The following is a 24431-nucleotide window of genomic DNA, read 5'->3' on the forward strand; positions in this document are numbered from 1 at the left end:
TACCACCTGTTTCTGTAATCAGAATGACGCCGCATCCTTCTAATTAGGAAAATCATCGTGTGTCTACACCAGCCAAGCCACTGCCACGATTGTTCCCCTTATATTAAACGGAACATATTGGGTATGCGGCCTGAAGGCCTATCCATTTATTCCCGGGGAAAAATACATTCACGTAACCGTATGTATAGGAATGATGAAACACTGCCTCAAAGTCAGAAAGGCTGGAGTGGCTGCTGTTACCTCACTTATATAGTTTCTCACCTCAGATTAGAAAAACATGAGCACAACCTGAGAAAGGAGGGGGGAATAAGACGTAAGGCCCGAGAGATCTCTGAAGGAGACCGTCTGTTGTGGACACTATTCCAAACTACGGCACTACAAGGGCAGGGGTAGAAATACAGAAACTGGCGGCTGCCCTTGAAAAGTTAATGAAACCGTCAACGTAATGGGAGAAACTCCGTCCCAAATATCGGCCATAACCACCAAAATGATTGCCACAAGACTCATTATGTTACCATAATCCAATTAACTTTTTCGTTCCCATTCCCTTGGGCTTAAAATTTAAGGATGACCTTGCTGCCCCCATATCGACTAGGAAAACCACGTCCTCTTTGTAAGGTCCACATCTGCAGACCAAGTGGATAGGCCACGGGAAACGCAGGGATACAGGAATAAACAGTGCAGACATGATGGATCGAATGGCCTCTATCTGCACTGTCAGAATTCTCTGATTCTTTGTGAGATGCATAATTTGACATGAGCAGCAGTCATATGGAAGATCATTAATTGAATAGCAGTGTTAAGTGCATAAACACTATCATCGCAATAGGAAACAGCACTTTCATCCACAACGTAGGTTCTCAGCTATCCTCTCAAATTTACTGAACTGTTGTTAAACACAAAAGAGCACAAATAAATTAAAGTTCCTAAGAAGGTCACTGGTGCAAAAATGTTTCAAATTGAAGCCCTTTCTGAGATGCTGTCCTCAGTTCTCCTTTGTGCTCTTCACAGTCTCCAAAGGAAGTCACAATTGATATCACCTGAAATACTGAAGTAACCTACCAGTCACAATTTGCATGTCCTGAAGTCAGCAGCACTTCCGTCTTGTCAAAAAGGTCAGTTATTTTTGTACTGCCTGTTTGTGATGGTGTGTTTTTGTTAAATTGCAGACATACTGTTTTTATAATTGAAAGTTGTTCACTGTGCTAGTGTGGACTAAGGGTGGATGGTATAAACTGTTGGTGACTGCAGATTAAAATGCCCTCTCGTCCATTGAATGTTATTTGTCAAGCCATTTAATTGTTGTCTTTGTACTTTTCTCTCCCCTGTATTTTGGATTTCATGACAATACCTCCTCCATTTCTGTAAGCCAGGTACGGGAATCTCCATACATTGCCCAAACCCACAGCAGAACCGATCACTGAGAGCAAGTAGTCAGTCTTCGAGGACCAGTTACCTCGCTCTACATTCTCGTCACCTTCATGCACACGTTCACTGGTGGCAGCCTGGGAAAAACAGACGAAATAGCTGATTAAAAACAGAAATTGTTGGAAAAACTCAGCAGGTCTTGGCAGCGTGTATGTGGAGAAGCAGAATTGATGTTTTGAGTCCAGTGAACTTCTTGAATTGACCTACTTGTTGAACTTCCTTCCCACCTACCCGTCCAACCTGTCACTATCACCCTCCACCTTCATCTATCTATCGTATTCCCAGCTACCTTCCCCCAGCCCCATTACCCCCAAACCCCTCACATTCCTGATGAACAGGCTATGCTCAAAATGTCGACTCGCCTGCTCCTCGGATGCTGCCTGACCGGCTATGTTTTTCTAGCACCACACTTTTTGACTCTGATCTCTAGCATCTGCAGTTCTCACTTTCTCGCTTCGAGGGTGTGTAGTTCAGGTAATGGTGTGAGCCATTGGGTTTGTAGTGGATGGTGGCTGATTTAGCTTTGTCCACCTGTAACCCAAGCAAAATATGCAGTTTCTACCCAGTGGAGTTACAGTGTATTTGATCCCCATTTGCCAGCAATCAGTTTGTAAACTGAACCCTCAAAGAAGTTTTGTCATTCACTATAACTAAAATCCCCAAATCATTCATACCTGTTTTACTTGAGGTTACTGGTTAATGTTCTGTTAACTACTTACCATGTCCTCTGGAGCATGTGTTTGATGGTAAGTCTGAGAACCCAGATAAAGTAAATTCTCTTGATGATCCCTCTGGTGGGATTGTAATATAGGTTCCCCAATAGTAAGAGAGAAATTGAGAAACAAATATATTTCGGGAGATCTCAGATATGTGTAAGCATAATAAAGTTTATAGTAACTGGGGATTTTAATTTTTCAGCCATTGACTGAGACTACCATAGTGTTAAAGATTTGGATGGTGAAGAATTTGTCAAATATGTTCACGAATATTTTCTTTATCAATATGTGAATGCTCCTACTAGAGAAGGAGCAAAACTAAACCTTTTGAGAAATAAGGCAGGGCAGGTGAGTGAAGTAAAAGTGGAGGAACATTTTGGGTTTAGCAATCATAATTCTATTAGTTTCAAAATGGTTATGGAAAAGGATAAGCCTTCCATAAAAGTTCAAATTTGTAATTGAAGTAAGGCAAATTTTAATGGTATGAGACAAAAACGTTCAAAACAATTGATTGGAATAGACTGCTTGCAGTAAAAAGACGTCAGGGAGGTGTTCAAGAATGTGATGACGAGAGTTCAGAGATATTTTGTTCCTGTTAAAGTGAAGGGTCAGGCTGGTAAGATTAGAAACAATGGATGAATAAAAATGTTGAGGTTCTAGTTAAGAATAAAAGATAATCTTCTTTTAGACATAAACAACTTGGTTCATTTGAATCTCCTAAATCAGTATCAAGAGTGTAGGGATATCCCTAAGAGAGAAATCAGGAAGGCAAAGACAGGATATGAGATAGTGTTGGCAGATAAAGGTTAAGGATAATCCAAAGAGATTCTACAAATACATTAACAGCAAGAGGGTAACCAGAGAGAGGGTAGGGCAGCAGTATAGTAAGGCAGCAGTGCAGTTCCATAATATCACCAGAGCGTGATGCTTTATTATAGATTCTTTCATGGAATGCAGGCATAAGTGTCAAGACCAACAATTGTTATTCATCCCTCATTACCCTTGAAGTGGATTCCTGGCTAGAAATTTTTACACGCTGGTTATGAACTAGTCAGCCGCATTGTTGTAAATCTCGAGTCATATATAGGACAGACTCAGTAAAGACAGCAAATTACCTTCCCTGAAGAACATTAGTGAGCCAGATATGTTTTTGTAACAATCAATGGTCACTGAGACTAACTTGGTAAGCGAGATCTATCAATTGAGCTTATCTAACGGAAGGGTTTGAATTCCAGAGAATTAGCCAGTTCTGTGTATTACTAGTCTAATGTCATTACCACTATCTCCCCTTAAATTACTCTCTTTTGTTTACTTTCTCTAGTTTAAAGAACATTAGTGTATACCAGGGACCTTACCAATTCCTTAAACATTGAACAGTCTTAAACTATAAACCAGATTTTGCTTTACACAATGAACAGTATAATTACTCATCTAATTTTACTTACCAAGGCCCCTGCTCATCTCATACTTGCTCCATTTCCCATTTCATAAACTAATGCTTTCCCTATGGTGTTCAGCCTTGAGTGCTTTAAAAACTCACCCATCTTATGCAGTTTTTCAATCCCTTGTCAGCTTGAGGTTGAAGACAGAGAAATATAAAGGGTGAGGCATGGGGTGTAGTAGGGGGCAACATAAAAGCATCTCCTTCTCCTCTCAGGAAACTCAGGGTTTCTATTTTTCTTTCTTTTTTTCATGAGACACAGTGAAAGACACAAGGTATACAAATCTTTATTCAATTTACACCACCAGGAAGAAAGGAAACACCCAACTGGCCAGTGACAAGCAGTGCCCTTCTTAGAGGACAATGCTGTGTGATCAAACAGTGAAGGGGAGGGTAGGGATTAAATAAATATAGAGTTGGAAGGGGAAATAATACACTCCACTCCCTGTGGTGCCCACCTCTCCCTGAACAGCTCAAGGATGTTGGTGGACACCATGTGCTCCTTCTCCAGAGAAACCCAGGCTCTGACATAACTGCGGAAGACAGGAAGGCAATCAGCCCTTACGGCCCCCCCCACAGCCCGCTGACTGGACCGGGTTATGGCCAGTTTGGCCAGGCTCAGGAGCAGACCCACGAGGAGGTCTTCAGACCTGCCCTCCCTCCTCCGTACTGGGTGCCCAAACGTCAGGAGCGTGGGACTGAAGTGCAACCAAAAGCAGAGGACGGGGTTTTTAAGAAAATCAAAAAGGGAGTGCAAATGCCCACACCCAATTTATACATGGTCCACGGACTCCACAGCACGACAGAACAAGCATTTGGGCCGGGAGTCCGTGAACCACTGCAATCTGCAGTTTCAGGGGACTGCTGCATGCAGCACCCTTCACTCCAGATCCCTGAGAGAATGGGGGAGGACTCCCGCATAGAGAGTCCTCCACTGGGGATCCCCACTGCCTAACTCAGTGTTTCTGCTCTGCATCAGAGCATTCCATTCCATTAACTTGTCTTATTTATTCTATTGGGGTTCAGATCAGTCTCTTATTGAGCACTTATGCAAACCAGTTAAGTCAGAGTCATACAGAATGGAAACAGACCAGTCTATTACTTAATTGGCTAGTCTCATTTGCTGTGCAGCAGTGGTCTTAATTTGGTTGACTTGCCCTGCCATGATTGAATGGAAGAGTAGATTCAATGGGCTGAATGGCCTGATACTGCTAATATATCTTATGGTCTAATGGCCATATCTAAGAGATTAAAAATGCTAACTTTAAGTAAAGTGCCAAATTGCACACAAGTTTTGCACTTTGTGCCACAGCACCAGTTAGTGGCAAACAGTACTCACTCGTATTGAGTTACTTTCAAAAGTCATTGAAATATGATGTCTCGGAATCCTTGTTGCTTCTCCTAATTCTTGCATCATCTCCTGGACAACGTTCCAGCCTGCCACAGGAGTTGGTGCTCTGGTCTATGAAGATTTTTGAAAGGAGGTCACTCACTCTGAGGAAACAGACAGGAGACCGGCTGCAGGAAAAGAGAGAGGGGGACACAAGCTGCTGACACACTATAGAAAAATACTGAATGCATTAGGAAGAAGTAGTTTATGAACTAAATTTGCCTGATTCCAAGTACTGGTCTGAGCCAGTTGAAACCATTTTGTACTAACCAAATTCTGCTCAAAGCAAGGAAAATGAAGTAATGCAAAAGCCTATTTGACAAGGAGTAATGGGCCAGGGCTGTTAAGGTATAGGCATGCGATATATGAATGAGCCTGAGCCAATGGAGAAGAGATAGACATTTTGAAAGAGATAAGGAAAAGAATAAGAAGATGACTCTTGGCTGTGGAGTCAGGGAGAACCTCAGAGATCGGCCATTGCAGAAGTAAAGTGCCGACATCAAGAACACGATGATGACATTGAGAGAGAGAGAGAGTGAGGGATCAGAGTGCCTGGTCAGCGTCTGTCCTCAGCAGCATCAGCAGCTATTCTGCTCGGGTATTACCTTTTGTATACTGTGACTAGTTAGAGAGTGCCAGAGTAGCCGAGAGGGTGTACAATTAGGTTATAGCTTTTGCTTTCTGCCAACAAATGTATAAGGTACACACATGTATTGTCGAAGACAGTAATATAGTGACTTGTGAGTTACAAGAGAATTGACTTGTGTCCCATCTGTACAAGCCAGTAACGGGAGCCCACATTTGCCAGGCTCCAACATGTTTTGTCATCCCTGTAAGGGCAAGAGGGTAAGTCTCTCCACTGAGTCAGTGGAAGACTCAAGTCAAACCAAATTGGCAAGAAGAGGAGCTTGGGTTTTGAGGGAACATCTCTCAGCTGAGTTAGCGGGAGACTTGAATCAGACCGAACAGGAGGTTGGGGTTAATTCGTAGCTACTAATATATGATCAATCAGGAAGGAATGGACTGCCCTGATTGGATGGGACTCCTTCAGGAATATGTAATAGGAAGTGGCTGCAGTACAAAGAGTATGCAGGTCACCCTAGAAAACCCGCTGCGGAAGGTTGCCCAAATGAAGATCTCAGACAAGAAATTTAAAACTGTACAGAAGGCAGTAGCGATCTATTGGAGGGTTTTGAGAAGATTTGTAGCTCAGGTTGAGGTTGTAGATGTAGATTTGCTCACTGAGCTGGAAGGTTTATTTCCAGACTTTTTGTCACCCTAATAGGTAACATCTTCAGTAGGCCTCAGGCAAAGCACTGTACATGATTTCTGCTTTCTATTAATATGTTTGGGTTTCTTTGGGTTGGTGTTGTCATTTCCTGTGGTGATGATATTTCCTGTGGTAATGTAATTTCCTGTTCTTTTTCTCAGGGAGTGATAGATGGGGTCTAACTCTATGTTTTTGATGATGGCATTCTGACCGGATCTCTATGCTTCTAGGAATTCTCTTGCGTGTCTCTGTTTGGCTTGTCCTAGGATGGATGTGTTGTCCCAGTCGAAGTGGTGTCCTTCCTTATCTGTATGTAAGGATACTAGTGAGAGAGGGTCATGTTGTTTTGTGGCTAGTTGGTGTTCATATCCTGGTGGCTAGAGTTTTGCCTGTTTGTCCAATGTAGTGTTTCTTACAGTTCTTACGTGGTATTTTGTAAATGACATTAGTTTTTCTTGGTGTCTGTAACGGGTATTTCAAGTTCATTAGCTGCTGTTTTAGTGTGCTGGTGAGTTTGTGGGTTACCATGATGCCAAGGGGTATCATGTGTAATCTGGCAGTCATTTCCGAGATGTCTTTGATGTAGGGGACTCGTATATCACTCCACGTGTAGTGTCTCCCACCCGTGCCCCTACTCTAACCAAAAAAAAAGACTTTATGGTGTGTTGATATGGGTCAGGCTTTTCTATTTCTTCTGTACTGTGTGATTGGTTAAAATTTATTTTGGTTTGTTGTTATTTAACTACTAGATAGTTATTTGAAAAAGACCATAGCAGAGAAGTGTTAGAAATGATTTAACTCCTAAGTTTATATACAGTAATTCATTAAGTAGAGATGGCTTGGCAGGTGATGTACTGTAGCTGTAGGAATTGGGAGCTGCCTGATCCCATCATGTACGGCAGTGACCACATCTGCAGCAAGTGTTGGTTGCCGCAAGAACTCCGGCTCAGAGTTGATGATCTGGAATCTGAGCTTCAAACACTGTGGCACATCTGAGAGGGGCAGATTTACCTGGATGCTTTGTTTCAGGAGGCAGTCACACCTGGTAGATAAAGTAATTTAAATTCAGTCAATGGTCAGTGTCAACAGGATGTGATTGGAAGTGAGGCAAGTAGGAGGATCCTGAGTTCAGGAAAGGAGGACTCTCAGCTTTTGACCTTATCCAACAGACACGAAATTCTTGCTCCCTGTATGGATGAGGAAAAGGGCTGCGGGGAGGATGACCATGGCACCATGGCGTAGAAGGCCATTCAAGAGGGGGGAGAAAAAAGATAAGTGTTGAGTGTATCTGCAATTGTTTTCTGGAACAGTATGTAATGAAACAGACGAAGAGAGCAGATTCTATAATTAGGGAGACAGATAGTATCCTTTGAAAGCCAGATGATGTGTTGCCTACCTGGTTCCAGGGTCCAGGACATCTCTGACTGGCTTGCAAGCATATTGAAGCGGGAGGAGGAGGATCCAATTGTTGTGGTCCATGTTGGGACTAACAACATTAAGCATGCTAGGATGGAGGACCTGTTTGGAGATTATCAAGCACTAGGATCGAAATTAAGGAACAGGTGCTCAAGGGTCATAATCTCTGGATTACTGCCCGAGGCACATGCAAATTGACTGAGGGATAAGAAAATTAGGGAAGTAAATACGTGCCTAAGGGAGTGGTGTGAGAAAAAGAGGTTCCATTTCATGGGGTATTAGCATCAGTTTTCAAACCTGAGGGATCTGTACCAATGGGAGGGTCCCTACTTGTTCCAGCAAAAAAAGATAAATAGGGTCATCACTAGGACTTTTAAACTAGTGAGGTCGGGGTGGGGGGGGGGGGGGGGAGGGAAAGGGAAAGGGAGTATGATGGTAAATATGAAGGTAAACAGCAGGTTAGCACATGTGCTGATAGGCGTAGTCGAGAGGCCACCAAATAATATCAAATTGGGGCAGGCAATAAACAAAGTAATAAGTAATGCCTGTAAAAATGGTACTGCAATTATCAAGGGGGATTTTAATTGGCATATAGATTGGTCAAACCAGCTCAGTGAGTGTAGCCTTGAGGACGGGTTCATTGAGTGTATCTGCAATTGTTTTCTGGAACAGTATGTAATGAAACAGACGAAGAGAGCAAGCTATCCTAGATCTGGTCCTGTATATTGAGACAGGAATAATTAATGACCTCATAGTTAGGGATCTTCTTGGAAGGAGTGATCATAGTATGGTTTAATTTAAAATACAGATGGGGTGTGTGAAGATCAAATCCAATGCCAGGATCCTCTACCTGAACAAGGGGGACTATAATAGAAGAGGGAGGACTTGGCTAAAGTAGACTGGAAACAAAGATTTTATGGTGGCACAGTTGATGAGTAGTGGAGGACTTTGAAAGAATTTTTCAAAGTGCTCAGCAAAAATGTATTCTAGTGAAAAGGAAGGACTGTAAGAAAAGGGGTAATCTGCCATGGGTGTCTTCGGAAATAAGGGAGGCTATCCAGTTGAAAGAGAAGTCATACAAAGTGGCCAAAGACAGCATGAAAAAAGAAGATTGGGAAAACTTTAAAGGTCAACAGAAAGCCACAGAAAGAGCCATAAAGAAAAGTAAGTTTGAAGATGAGAAAAAAACTAGCACAGAATATAGAGACAGTTAGCAAAAGTTTCTATGAATGTATAAAATGAAAGAGTGGTTAAAGTAAACTTTGGTCCCTTAGAGGATGAGAATGGGGTATTTAGTCATGGGAGGTGATGAAATGGCAGAGGCATGAACAGATATTTTGTATCGGTCTTCATAGTAGAGGACACTAATAATATGTCAATAATTGACAAAGAGATGAATGCATGCGAGGGCGTGGAAAGAATCATTATTACAGAAGAGGTAGTGTTGGGCAAGCTAATGGAGTTAAGGATAGGTAAGTCTCCTGGCTCAGATGGAATGCATCCCAAGGTACTAAAAAGAGATGGCGGGAGAAAATACCAGGTGCACTGGCGGTAATATTCCAAAATTCGCTGGACTCTGGAGCAGTCCCAGCAGATTGGAAAACAGAAAATGTGACGCCACTGTTTAAAAAGGGAGATAGACAAAAGATGGGGAATTATAGACCGGTTAGCTTAACCTCTAGTGGGGAAGATGCTTGAGTCTATTAGTAAGGAAGAAATAGCAGAGCATCTCGATAGAACTTGTCCCATTGAATAGACACAGCATGGAATCATGAAGGGCAGGTCATGCTTGACAAATCCTTTGGAATTCTGTGAAGACATTACGAGCAAGGTGGACAATGGGGACCCACTGGATGTGGTGTACCTAGATTTACAAAAGGCCTTCGACAAGGTGCCGCATAAGAGGCTGCTGCATAAGATAAGGTAATAGAGGTAAAGTATTTAGCATGGATAGAGGATTGGTTGACTAACAGGAAGCAAAGCATGGGGATAAATGAGTGCTATTCTGGCTGGCAATCAGTGACCAGTGGTGTGCCTCAGGGATCAGTGTTGGGACTGCAATTATTTACAATTTATATAGATGGTTTGGAGTTGGGGACCATGTTTAGGGTGTCAGATTTGCAGATTACACTAAGATGAGTTGCAGAGCAAAATGTGCAGAGGATTGTGAAACTTTGCAGAGGAACATAGATACATTGAGTGAGTGGGTAAAGATCTGGCAGATGGAATTTTAATAAATGTGATGTCATACATTTTGGTAGAAGTAACAGTAAAAAGAATTATTACTTGAGTGGTAAAAAGTTGCAGCATGCTGCTATGCAGAGGGAGCTGGGTGTCCTTGTGCATGTATCACAAGGTTGGTCTGCAGGTCCTCCAGATATTAAGAAGGCAAATGGAATTTTGTCTTTCATTGCTCAAGGGATTGCATTTAAGAGCAGGGAGGTTATGTTGTACAACCTGTACAAGGTGCTAATGAGGCCGCACCTGGAGTACTGCGTGCAGTTTTGGTTTCCTTACTTGAGGAAGGATGTAATGGCACTGGAAGGGATGCAGAGGAGGTTAATTCTGGAGTTGGGGTGGGGGTTGGCTTATGAGGGGAGACTGAGTAGATTGGGATTGTATTCATTGGAATTCAGGAGAATGAGGAGGGGATCTTATAGAAACATGTAAAATTATGAAGGGAATAGATAAGATAGAAGTAGAGAGCATGCTTCCACTGGCAGGTGAACTGAGGACTAGAGGGCATAGCCTCAAGATTAGAGGGAGCGGGTTTAGGACTGAATTCAGATGGAACTCCTTCACCCAGAGGGTTGTTAATCTATGGAATTCCTTGCCCAGTGAAGTAGTTGATGCTAGTTCAGTAAATGTTTTTGAAGCTGTTAGGTTTTTTTGAACAATAAAGGAATTAAGGGATGTGGAAAGAGCAAGGCTAAGTGGATCTGAGTCCACAAAAAGATCAGCTGTGATCTTATTGAATGGTGGAGCAGGCTCAAAGAGTCTGATGGCCTACTCCTGCTCCTAGTTATTATGTTCTTATGTTATGAGGCGCTAACAAAGTGCTATCAAAGGAAAGGTGATCACCCCACCATGTTCACGGCACACCTTTGGGCGGTGTTTCAGGGTTTCTATGGCACATAGGAAGCATCTGGAACCGCTTAGGAACCGATGGGCTGAGAACGCTGGTATTGAAGAGTCAAGGAGGGTGTTAGAACAGTTTGATTCCATTGATAACATGCATACAGAGGTCTGGGTGATCAGGAAGATGGTTAGAGCATGGGAAAAGGAAAACAAAATTACACAAGGCCTCTCGGGTGAGGATGATGTCCGTCAAAGATCAGGCAACAGCCTGGAGAAATGAAGGGGATGGCCCTGCTCAGAGGGAAGACACTGGGAAGAAGAAGATATACAGGTAGAGGAACCATCTCAGGAACAGGGCACGTTCAAAGCAGGGCATCCAAGTGCTGTAACTGTGGCCAAGATGGACATTTCACCAAAACAATGCCCAAACCAGAGACATGAGAATGCAGGCTGAATGGGAGGCCAGCCCCTACCCATGGAAGGACTGAACAGACCCAACCTTCAATGTGATATGATGGAGATATTACCATCTCTTCGGGATGTACTCAGAACTTTAGTGATGGTCGCAGGTCTCTCAGTCATGGGTGTGTGATGCGCGGTGGGATAAAACAGGGAGACCCATAGTGAATAGTAGGATCGGAGATCACCCTTTTAGGTTCCTTTGGGACACTGGGGGATCCCGAAACACTGTTCATATTACCCAGATCAATGATGCAGATTGGAAAATTCAAAGTAAAATCATTCTAAGTGGATTTATGGGGCATTCACAATTGGGACATGTGAAGGTACTGTTGGAAGTCAGTGTGGGAGGAGTAGTATTAAAGCATTCAGTGGTCCTTATTAAATTATCTCAAGAACAAAAACATGTTTTAGGGAGCAACTATGTGGTCAAAGTGGAACTCTGTTTTGATCCCGTTAATTGCATGATTTGCCAGCAGTGTAAACTGCACACTCATCCCAGTGGGGTTTTTCAGGATAGGATATGCACGGTCAGGGAAATGTCGATAAAACCATGGGAGATGAGTGACAGTTATGAAGTGCAACGAATCATTGTATTGCACTCAGCAGTATTTGCCCGACAAATAAATGACTGCGGGAGAATGGCCAAGAGTGTGTTTATATAGGGTCCAGACACCGAAGCAGTGTGGTTTTCTGAAACAGGCAGAAGAAGAGGTAGGGAAAGTGATACAGAGTTTGCTGCAACAAAGGATACTGAGACCTGTAGCTTCCACTAACAACTCACGTATTTGGCCGATTATGAAACCAGACAGTAGCTGGCAAATAGTGATAGACAACCAAACATTGAACAAGGCCACCCCGTTTACAGCCTCCACCATAGCAACTAACCCAGAGATCGTAGTCAAGCAAAATGGGTCACTGTTTTGGACGTAAGTAATGTGTTTTAGTCAATTCCACTGGAGAAAGAGTACCAATATAAATCTGCATTTACTTTCCAAGACCAGCAATATCCATTGACTGCCCTGCCACAGTGATTTCCTAATTCCCCGTCCATTTTTCAACAAGGTCTAAGGGAAGGGTAAAAGATTCTCAAGACATTAATGTTTAGTGTAGACAACTTGCTTCTACAAACCGAAACTGAAAAGGAACACTATCAGCTGCTAATTGAAGTACTGCAATTGTTGCATGAGTTGGGCCTGAAAGTGAACCCTAAGAAAGCGCAGGTATGAAGCAGGACATTACTTATCTGGGAATGATTCTGTCATCGGGGAAAAGAGAAATGGACGAAGCGATCAGCAGATTCCCTGTTCTGTGGGATGTCAAAGGGTTGAGATCCTTCCAAGGCTTAGTGGAGTCTTGCAGAGACCACATTGACCACAAAACCAGCCCCGCTATTTAGTTATTAAAATAGATTGTGGCGTGCGAGTGGAAAATGGAACACAGACAAGCCATTGCAGCTCTAAAGCAAGCACTATCTGCCATGCCTGTTCTGAAAATCCCAAATCCAACTGAGCTGTTTTCATTGGAGGTAGCCACCATAGGTACCACCCTTTTCACAGGTTCTGTTACAGGAGACGCAAAGGAAGTTAAGATCGGGAGCAGACAACTCACACACACTGTCACTGGTCGAGCAGAGTACACAGTATGTGAAAAATTTGTTGGCTGTTTCTGGGCAGTGCAGCATTTTATCTACATAGTACGACTGAACCCACTTACAATTACTAACAGAACATACCTCAGCACAGCGACTATTAGACAGAAGGATTAAAGATGGTTCAGTTAGCTGAAACAGAATCGCTTGATGGACACTGTTGCTACAGGAAAGGAATATCACCTCTGAAAGGGGTAAAAACCATCACTATGTTAGCAGACAACTTCACACACCAGGGACGAAAACACAAGTGTCAATTGACAGCAGTAAATGATCCCAAGGGCCCATTTGTATCAAAACAATTGGAGGGGGTAAGACGGGGCCTGAAAACAGAGAGGCAAAAGAGATAATCCATCAACGGACCAAACACACTAAAATAATTAGAACTCTTCCTGATAAAGCAAAGGAATTGTTGCAGGACCCCGGGTTGTGGGACAGTTTCTGGAATAGGGGATCCAATGTTCAAATACATCTGTGGATCAGAATTCTGTCACATGTTGCTGTGGTAGTGAGTCTATGTGCATTAATAGTTGTCATACCCAATGTATGTCAGCTTAGGAGGTAGACAAATAAAATTGTGCAGAGATTGAAGGTTGAGGCTGTAATGAAACAGAAGGAATATTATGAAAACACTGAATTAAGTTATATACACATTATTTCTTCATACTTGTATTGCATGTTCTCTTTATATTATTATATTTTTCTTTAGTGTTCTGTTTATGTTATTTTCTCTATTTTGCTATAACAATATTACACAACACATACAACACATTCTTTGTGGGATACTGACAATTCCAGGAGTGGTCCACAGAAAGAGACACAAAATGATCCTAAAATAAGTTGCTTTGGATAAAAAGGGGAGAGATGTTAGCCAGTGGCTGCAGGAAAAGAGAGAGAGGGATACAAGCTGCCTACACACTGCAGAATTACTGGTGTGTAGGAAGAAGCGGCTTGTGAACTAAAATGGCCTGTGTCCAGGTAATGGTGTGAAGTTGAAACTGGTTTATACTAGCTAAGTTCTCTGGAAAGATGAAGTAATGCCAAAGGAAGATAAAGTAATGCAAAAACCTTAATTGGACAAGCTGCCCAAGTCGTGGGCCAGAGCCAATAAGGTAAAGGCATATGATAAGCCTGAGCCAATGGTGCAGAGACAGACATTTCGAAAGGAAAGAAATAAGAAGACGACTCTTGGATGTGGAGCCAGTGAAAACTGCAGAGACTGACCATCACAGCAGTGAACCCTATGTCAAAAACACGGTGCCAACATTGACAGAGAGGCGGGGAAAGAAGCACCTGGCCAGCGTCAGCCCTTGTCATCATCAGCAGCTATCCTGCTTGGGTATTAGCTTTTATATTTTGTGACTACTCAAGGAGTATCAGAGGACCCTAGTGAGTTACAAACAAGTTCTAGCTTTTGGTTTATGCCAACAGGTGTTTCAGCTATACACACTTATTGTCTAACAACATTAATAAAGTGACTTGTGAGTTATGAGAGAATTGACTCTTGTCCTCTCTGTACAAGCCAATAACTGGAGCTGGTGATCACTGGGCTCCAACATGCAGCAGAGGACTTATACACACCATCCACCACCTCAAATACACACAGCTCAGTGAGACCAACAAGGAAAGGTGTTGGCTTATGATCTAATGAGTCACACATCACAAATGAGCAAGAAGGGGTGTTGGACAGAGGGACAGTAGTGAAGGGTCCCCATGAGAGGGTCCAGGCCTCTCCAGGTTCTGCTCATCAGTGTAGATGTAGAGACTCATTCAAAGTTTTGACAACCTTTCTGGCTGCACTGTACACCACCAGAGAAATTGAAAGGGTTCATCTCTGAAATGATTGGCGTGATGTCTCAGGCCTAACTGGTTTAATCTGCATGGAGCATCCAAGACAACAGGTAACTGAGGGTACAAAACAGAAATTACTGGAAATGCTCAGCGGGCCAGGCAGCATCTTTGGAGAGAAATCAGAGTTAGCCAGGGAACAAGGTGGTGTGTTAAAGTGGCACGCAACTAGAAACTCAAGGTCATTTTTGCAGGGAGAATGTAGACATTCTGCAAAGCTTCCGCCCAGTCTACACTTTGTTTCCTCATATAGAGGAGACTGTTTTTGAGCAGCAAATGCAGAAGACTAGATTGTGACAGGTGCAAGTGCTGCTTCGTCTGGAAGATATGTTTGGGCCCTTGGATACTGGAGGGAGAAGGTAAATGGGCAGATGTTACACCTTCGACTGTTGCAGGGGAAGGTGCTATGGGGCTGTGGGAGGGTGTTGGGTGAGAAGGAAGAATGGATCTGGAGGAAATGATCCCTGCAGAAGGTAGACAAGGGGAGGGAATATGTGTCTGATCGTGGCATCTCACTGGGGGTGGCAGAAATGGCACTGATGATCTTCTGATGGGATGGTAGGTAAGGATAAGGGGAACCTTATTGCTCTTGTGGGAAACAAGAGTGGGGGTGAGGGAGGAAGTGCAGGAGATGGGTCGGACCCATTTGAGGGCCCTGTCGACAATGGTGTTGGGGAATCCTTGGTTCAGCAAGAAAGTAGACATTTCTAAGGGTCCCTTGTCGAAGTTGGCCTCATTAGAACATAGGCGATGGAGATAGAGGAAATGTGAGAATGGAATATAGATTTTACAGGAAACAAAGTGCAAGGATGTATATTGTGAGTGACTGTAGGAGTAAGTGGGCTTATAGTGGATAGTAGTGGCTAGTGAATCCCTGGAAATAGAAACAGAGATGTCGAGGAAGGGAACCATAAGACCATAAGAAATCTGAGTGGCGGTAAGGCCATTCAGCCCATTCAGTCCACTCCGCTATTCAATCATGGCTGATGGGCATTTCAACACCACTTACCCACACTCTCCCTGCATCCCTTAATTCCTTGTGAGATTAAGAATTTATCAATCTCTGCCTTGAAGACATTTAACGTCCCGGCCTCCACTGCACTGCATGGCAATGAATTCCAGAGGCCCACGACTCTCTGGCAGAAGAAATGTCTCCTTATTTCTGTTCTAAATTGACCCCCCTCTAATTTTAAGGTTACACCCATGGGTCCTAGTTTAACCACTAATTGGAAACAATTTCCCAGCGTCCACCCTTTCCAAGCCATGAAGTAAGTTTTTATTAGATCTCCCCTCAATCTTCTGAACTCTAATGAATACAATCCCATGAACCTCAGCCGTTCATCGTGTAATAGGCCTACCATTCCAGGGATCATCCATGTGAATCTCTACTGGAAACACTCCAGTGCCAGTATGTCCTTCCTGAGGTGTGGGGCCCAAAACTGGACACAGTGTTCCAAATGGGGCTGAACTAGGGCTTTATAAAGTCTCAGTAGCATATCACTGCTTTTACATTCCAACCCTCTTGAGATAAATGACAACATTACATTTGCTTTCTTAATCACAGACTCAACCTGCAAAACAACCTTTAGAGAATCCTGCACTAGGACTCCGTGATCCCTTTGTACTTTGGCTTTATGAATTTTCTCACCGTTCAGAAAATAGTCCATGCCTATGTTTTTTTTCCAAAGTGCAAGGTCTCGCATTTGCTCACATTGAATTTCATCAGCCATTTCTTGGACCACTCTCCTAAACTGTCGAAATCTTTCTGCAGTCTCCCCACCTCCTCAGAACTACCAGCCTGTCCACCTAACTTCGCATCATTGGCATACCTGGCCAGAATACCCCCAGTCCCTTCATCTAGATCATTAATATGTAATGTGAACAGCTGCAGCCCCAACACTGAACCCTGTGGGACACCACTTGTCACCAGCTGCCATTCCAAAAAATAACCTTTTATCCCAACTCTCTGCCTTCTGTCAGACAGCCAATCCTCAAACCATGCCAGAAGCTCACCTCAAACACCATGGGCCCTCACCTTATTCAGCAGCCTCCTGTGAGGTACCTTATCAAAGGCCTTTTGGAAGTCTAGGCAGATAACATCCACTGGGTTTCCTTTGTCTAATCTACTTATTATCTCTTCAAAGAATTCTAAGAGGTTTGTCAGGCACGACCTCCCCTTACTAAATGCATGATCACTTGTTCTAATCCGACCCTGCACTTCCAAGAATTTAGAAATCTCATCCTTAACGATGGTTTCTCGAATTTTACCCACAATCGAGGTTAAGCAAATCGGCCTATAATTTTCCATCTTTTGTCTTGATCTTTTCTTGAACAGGGGGGTTACAACAGCAATTTTCCAATCGTCTGGGACTTTCCCTGACTCCAGTGATTTTTGAAAGAGGAGTTAGGTGAATTTGGAGGGATGAGTTAGAGGTGGACCCGATGAAAGTGAGCGTGGGGTGGAAATTGGAAGCAAAATCAGTAAATCATTCCGGTTCTGGCTGAGAAAGGGAAGCAGCACTAATGACATCGTTGATATATTGGAGAAAAAGTGATGAGTGGGGGCCAGAATAGGACTGGAACAAGGAATGTTCCACTTACCCCATCCAGGAAGAAGCAGAGAGCCCTGAGACCATCCTGATGGGGAATAGACGTGTACAGGGATTGCATGTCCATGGTGAATAGGAGGCAGCTGGAGCTTGCAAATTGGATATTCCAAAAGTGGCTTGAAGCATTAGAGGAATCGCGAATGTTAAGTGCACAGGGACTGGACCAGGGGAGAAAAGACCAAATCAAGGTAGGAAGAAATGAATTCCTGGTAGGAGCAGGTAGAAACAATGGATCTGCTTGTGCAGTTCTGTTTGTGGATTTCCAGAAGGAGGTAGAAGCAAGCTGTGCGGGGTTGGATTACTGTCAGCTTGGAGGTGTGGGGCGGGGGGGTGGGTGGTGATCACCAAATGAAATGAGGTTACTGACCATAGTTGATACAATTGCCTGATGTTCCATGGTGGGGTCATTAGTCCAGAGGGAGACAGGAGGAGGCATCTGAGAACTGGCACTGAGCCTCTGCAATGTAGAGACCAGTATCCCCGACTACAACAGCACCGCCCTGATCAGCAGGCTTAATAAAAAAGGTCAGGGTTGGATCTGAGTGCAGGGAGTGCAGTCAGTTCAGGGAGAGACAGGTTTTAATGGGTGAAGGGGGCAGAGAAATTGAGGTGAGCAATGTCACATCGACAATTCTCAACGAACAGGTCAAGTACAGGCAGAATGCCAGAGGGACGGGTCCAGATGGAGGGAGAGTGTTGGAGATGGGCAAAGGGGTCCTTGGGATGGGGAGAGGACTCCTGCCCAAAGAAATGGGCACAGAGGCAAAGATGATGAAAGAAGGATTCAACAACATGTCTTGCCTGAAATTTATTAAGGTGGAGACGCAGAGGGGACTCATCTTTGCTGAGTACAGAATATTCAACGTTGGAGAGTGGGTCATTGAGAATATACTGGTTCCCTCCAATGATCTGAACACTCAGATTCTAAACTTGAGAAATGAGGGATACCTTAACATTAGTGTTCAACATCACAAGAAACATCACATCTCTAGCTCTCGGCTAACAAGGAAATGCCAATGGATTACCAAGAAAAGCAGGATGAAGGTTAAAAAACGGATGTCTGCTCCTGAGATCAGACCTCTAATCCTTCAGAGCTATGAGTGTGAACGTGACTGAAGGTAGAAAAGAGTAGGAAGGTGGCATCAGGAAGTTAGTGAACTGCTGAGTGGCATATCACAAAAAGATAGTGCTGAGTTCCAATGTTCATGACCTACATGAAACCAAGTGTAATGAGGTTAGTGACCATAGTTGATGCAATGGCCTGATGTTCCGTGATGGGTCATGATCCAAGGAGGGATGGGAGGAGGTATAAAATTCATCATCATTAATCCATGGTCACAATAGACCACACATATCTTTCTCTATTAGAGAGAGAGAGATCATTTTGTTACTAAAATCTTGAGTGCTGCCACAAGTGCAGCTCATCCAGTGAAGCAGGACCTCCATAAATGGACGATAGGAATTGATTCCATGCCATTGGCACCATTTCACATCACCTCCTGGCCATCTCAGTGAACCAAACCCCTGATGAAATCCATGGAAGATACGAAATAGGAGGTTAGTTGTCTTCAGGCAATCAATGTAACCCACTAAAGGAATCAGAGCCTATCAGAAAATCATTATATCCGTGACTGATAAACTCATTGTGGATAACCAGAAAATATTACAGATTAGAAGGAAACAAGTACTTAGTGGGTACCGTTGGTGCAGGAATAGCTAAAAGATGAAATACAAAGGGATTTGGTTCATTATTGAATTTCTGTCATCATTCTCCTTCTGAAAATGTTGATTCAATTTCCTGTTCTCACTGATGCTAGCACAGAGTTCACACTCCATTCTTAACACCTCCAAACAGAAAGCAATCCAAACCCACATGCAGCAAGAACTGGACAATGTCAAAGAAATACTTGATGCGTAACAAATGTTGTTTGTGCCAAACAATTTCCAGGCAATTCATGTGATGATGCTGCGGCTTAGAAACAGAATGGGGGACAGGTGTCGAGCAGATTGAGAAAATAAACCACTTGTGAAGCCTTGGGTTTTTTTTAATTTGGAATAATAGAGGCAGCCTGAATGGGTGTGGTTGAACTCCCACAGAACCAGGATTTTTAGTTTAGATTTCAGCAGTTGCTGTTGGGATCTTGAAGAAGTGAAAGCTATTTTCTCCCTCTCATGGTTACAGCCAAAAGCTTGGATTGTCTTTATGCTATGGGGGTTGCATATGAGACAATCTGTTTAATGAATTTGCTTTTTGCCAAGGGTGTGTTTATGGGATGCTACTGTATTGGAACAGTTAATTAGGAATAGTTACTGTATCAGCTGTTTCTATTCTGGTAAGTCTTCCAATACAGTTCAGTTATTCAATTCCTTCTTTATTTTAACTATAGTGTATGAATACAATGTGTTTTGCTTTAAATCTGATAGTTTGACCAATTGAATGGCATCTAGAATGCATCATCTTACATTTAACTTTAAAATCACAAAACATTCGGGTTTAGACTATCTTCTGAATATTTTGAGGGGGTTTGGTCTGGTCCATAACAATGAGCACTCCAAGTCCAAAATAATCATCTTCACTTTGCATACAGCAGTATTACAGTTGGTGAGTCCCTGTGATCAACACACTGATCAAAACTTGCATCTGGATATTCTGCTACATGGTTCATCTGCTGACACCTCAGTTTTTCTTGACTACCTGCAAGGCACAATTCAGGAATGTATGGGGGAAACGTCAAGTACCTGAGTGGATATAGTGTTGAAGTAACTTGACAGTGTCCAGGCCTAAACAGTTTCCCTAAGCTGCTAAACATGCACTCCCTGGGATGCAGTGCAGAAGCTGAGTGAGGTTTCAGCAATCAAACCACAATCTTTATCACCAAAATCATGGAATCCCGACAATGTGGAAGGATGTCATTTGGGTCATTGAGTCCAAATCAATCTTTTGAAGAACAGCCAACCTAAACCCTTCCCATCCCTGTTACCCTGCATTTCCCATGGCTAATCCACCTAACCTGCACATCTTTGGACTGTGGGAGAAACCAGAGCAACCAGAGGGAACCCATGCAGACATGAGGAGAATGTTCAAGCTCCACACAGACAGTGACCTGATGGTGGAATCATATCTGAGTCCCTGGTGCTGTGAGGCAGCAATGCTAACCACTGAGCCACTTTGCCACCCTAAATGTACAAGTGCTTTGAAACACCAGCAATTCTCAGTTACACATGCATCAACCTACACATGCACCAATGTTCTTCATCTTTGTTGGGTCAAAATTTTATAGTTCCCCATATTCACCACACCAGAATTGAAGGAATTGGAGCCAGCGTAGGCCATTCAGCCCCTCAAGATAGTCCAGCATTCAATATGATTATGGCTCATCTTCTACCCTAACACCCAAGCAGAAAACAAATTGTAAAGATTTACCCTCTTCTGAATGAAGAAATTCTTCCCCATTTCAGACACAAATGGCTTGCCAATCTTTAATTGCAGGACACCAATGGGAATTTGGTGAACCTGTTTTTGCACTCCCTCTACAGCAGGTATTGCTCTGGGAAGGTAAGGAGACAAAAGCTATGCACAATTCTCAGGGTGTAGTTTCACCAAGATTCTATGCAGTTACAGTAATACAACTTCACTTCTGTACTAAAATCCTCTTGTAATGAAAGTCTTCTTAATTGCTTGCAGTCACAATGTGTTAAATTTCAGTGTCTGGTGAACCAAGGAAACCAATTCTTTGAAGTTCAACACTTCCCAATCTTTTACTGTTAAAGAAGTATGCTGTATTTCTGTTTTTCCGACCCAAGTACATTGTATCATATTTCTCCACACTGTATTCCATCTGACAATTCTTTGCCCACTCAAATAGCCTCTCCAAAGCCAAAAAGCATCTTTGCACTTTCCTCATAACTCACATTTACACTCAAATAAAAGCATTAACTGTGGATACTGGAAATCTTATAAGATAGAATGCTGAGGAAACTCAGCCTGGATGGGACCATTCACCGCCACCGATTAGCCACTGCCCTTTCAGTGCTGAGGACAAATCGCCACTGCAAGTGTTTGTAGCTCATTTTTATGTATAAACCAATAAAATGATATTTCACCTCTTTTTTTATCAATATGTACTATGTTGTTGTATAAATAAAGGGGACTGAGAAGTTTGAAAGAACAGGCGGGAGGTAAAACAATCACTACATATATATATTTCCGGTGGGGAATAGTCTCCAGAGGTCAAACGACCCCAGTGGAGAAACGTTGGTGGCCAACCGGCAGTGGCTAATCGGCGGCAGCGAATCGTCACCAACCCAACTCAGCAAGTCTGGTAGCATCTGTGCAGTGAGAAATGGAGTCAACCGTTTGAGTTTGATATGACACTTCTTCCAATTAAGAATGATACATTTGTACCTACTTTCTGTTTTCTGCCCGTTAACCAGTTCTTAATCAGTGAATACATACTTCTTTAGATCCATATGTTGTTTTTGTTTCCTCACGTTGTGTGTGGAACCTTGTCAAAAGCTAAATATACAAGATCCATTGGTCCTCTCCACCTAACCACACCCCTTCCCCTTCCCCATCCCACCCAGAGAAAATCTACTAAGTTATGTCCTCAAAAAATTAAAACAGTTTTTAAACATGATCCCTTTTTTCATAAATTTCCATGAGTGTTTACATTAACAGGTCTGTAGATCCTTGTTTTTGGACCTTGCTTTTGTAAATAGTGAAGTTGCATTGTTAACTTTTAATCTGTAGTTACTATTCCAAAGGACGTAGAATTTTTAATTGTGACCACAAATGCATTCATTATCGCTGTATCCACCTTTTCGATCATTCTGAGTTCATCACAGGATCCCCACAGTCTGGAAACTAGTCATTCAGCCCATCAAGTCCACATCAACCCTCCAAAGAGGATCCCAATCTGAACCACTCCTTTATCCTATTCCCATAATCCTGCACTTCCTATGGCTAATGCATTAACCTGCACATCCCTGAACGATTTAGCACAGCCAATCCACTTAACCTGCACATCTTTGGACTGTTGGAGGAAAGCCGAGTACCTGAAGGAAACCCACGCAGACATGGGGAGAATGTGCAATCTCCACACACACAATCAGCTGTGAGTGGAATTGAACCTAGGTCCCTGGCACTGTGAGGTAGCAGTGCTACCACTGTGCCACCCAAATGTAACTTCAGAAGATTTACTTATTTTAAATTGGATTAAATTTTCTCATACTTTTGTTTACCAATATTGACATTTTTGAAACCGAATTTCTAATTGTATTAGTCCATAGATTCTTATTTTTTTCTGGGATATTTTCAGTTTCTTCTATGGGGATAAATGCAAAATATTGGTTTAGTTTTGCTGCTGTATCCTTACCCTCTTTTTTAAAGCTGAAAAATGTGTAGCTGGAAAAGCGCAGTAGGTCATACAGCATCCAAGGAGCAAGAGAATCGAGGAAGGGCTTATGCCCAAAACGTCGATTCTCCTGCTCCTTGGATGCTGCCTGACCTACTGCGCTTTTCCAGCAACATGTTTTTCAGCTCTGATCTCCAGCATCTGCAGTCCTCACTTTCTCCTTGCCTCTTTTTTAAAATTCTGTTTTTTCTTGTAATGGGCACCCTTTTGATATTGTTTTTGTTTTATTTTTACATCCCTGTAGAAGCTTTCATACTCCAACTTTATATCTCTAGCTAGTGTACTCTCATGTTCTATTCTCCCATTCTTAGTATTTCTGTCATTCATCATTTGCTGAATTCCAAAATGTTTCCAATTCATAGGCTTACAAACTATTTTGGATACTTCATACAGTCCTTCCTTTGATTTAATACAATCATTAACTTCTTTTATTAGTCATGGTTACCCATTTTCCTTACTGGATATTTGTTAAAAGTATATATTTTTGGTCTAGACTATATTGTAGCTTGCTAAATGTCAGCCATTGTTTAATGGCTGAATGTGGAGGGCAGCTACATGACTCTTTCCATGACACTTCAGCAGGGTTCCAATTCTGACCTGAACAAATGGTCAATATAAATAATGGAGTTAAAACAAATGCATCCCATCTACCCACCCAGCCAAGCTGGTCTGTAAATCTGCAAGTCAGATGGAAATAGAGTGGCTCAGTTAAAGATTTCACTGATGACTACACTGCTCCAATCCCCCGGTTCCTAACAAGCCATTAGCACCCCCTCTACTAAACCCCACAGATGGAAAAGCACAAGCAGAATCCCAAAAGCATCAACCTCTACATATAGAGTTTCACGTACATTTACAGCCTTGCGTTGCTCAAATATCACAGTGCCCTCAGGAGGGTGTTTTTGCTGTTCATTCGGAGATAAAGCCAATTCGTTCTTGTCCATTCTTGACTACACTTTAAGCATTCGTCTTGTGAAGCTTTTGTGTAAACCTTTCTGACGTGAATTGCTAACAGCATTGGGTAACAATTTCATCTCAGAACCAGGGCTGAGAGCAGTACAAGGTCCAATGACCCTGCAGTTGGTGGTCAGTTTGTTAAAAGGAAAATAGTCCTGTTTACACATGTTATTAGATGCAAGGTCCCAGGTGATTTCTACCGTCAATCCAAACATTCCAGATCAGCTATTAGTTATAACTGTTTCCAAACAGTCAGTTTTAAAGTGACAGGTATTTCTTTTTCTTGTTCATTTGTGCAAGTGGGCATCACTGGCAAGTCCAGAATTTATTGACCAACTCTAATTGTCTTGGGGAGAGGTGATGGTGAACTGTGTTCTTGAAACACTGAACTCCTCAGGGTGCAGAGACACACACATGATGCTGTTGGGACAGGAATCCTAGGATTTGACCCCGTGACGGTGAGGAACACGAATATAACGAATCCAGTTCAACCTGGATAAATGCGAGGTGATGCATTTTGGAAGGTCGAATTTGAAAGCTGAGTACAGGATTAAGGATAGGATTCTTGGTAGTGTGGAGGAACAGAGGGATCTTGGGGTGCAGGTACATAGATCCCTTAAAATGGCCACCCAAGTGGACAGGGTTGTTAAGAAAGCATATGGTGTTTTGGCTTTCATTAACAGGGGGATTGAGTTTAAGAGCTGTGAGGTCTTGTTGCAGCTCTATAAAACTTTCGTTAGACCGCACTTGGAAT

At 42.8% G+C, this 24431-nt stretch overlaps 1 protein-coding gene across 1 annotated transcript; it reads right to left on the reverse strand.

The window, feature by feature from the left end:
• Nucleotides 1-233: 233 nt before the first annotated feature.
• On the reverse strand, nucleotides 234-23714 carry LOC122557094 (sodium- and chloride-dependent neutral and basic amino acid transporter B(0+)-like). Its single transcript, XM_043704391.1, has 2 exons — nucleotides 23572-23714; nucleotides 234-1505 (listed from the first exon to the last, which is right to left on the reverse strand). Exons 1-2 carry the CDS (start codon nucleotides 23662-23664, stop codon nucleotides 1296-1298), a joined length of 303 nt encoding a protein of 100 aa, XP_043560326.1. The 5' UTR covers nucleotides 23665-23714; the 3' UTR covers nucleotides 234-1295.
• Between the last annotated feature and the right edge of the window lie 717 nt (nucleotides 23715-24431).

Source organism: Chiloscyllium plagiosum, chromosome 15, assembly GCF_004010195.1.
Source record: "Chiloscyllium plagiosum isolate BGI_BamShark_2017 chromosome 15, ASM401019v2, whole genome shotgun sequence".
Classification (NCBI taxonomy): Eukaryota; Metazoa; Chordata; class Chondrichthyes; order Orectolobiformes; family Hemiscylliidae; genus Chiloscyllium; species Chiloscyllium plagiosum.

Bases quoted from the DNA above. Each gene is read 5' to 3' on its own strand.
- LOC122557094 (XM_043704391.1), bottom strand. From the start codon at position 23,664: ATGGACAAGAACGAATTGGCTTTATCTCCGAATGAACAGCAAAAACAC. The intron at 1,506-23,571 runs GTACGTGAAACT...TGTTTTTCCCAG, and splicing joins AGCAACGCAAGGCTGTAAAT to GCTGCCACCAGTGAACGTGT.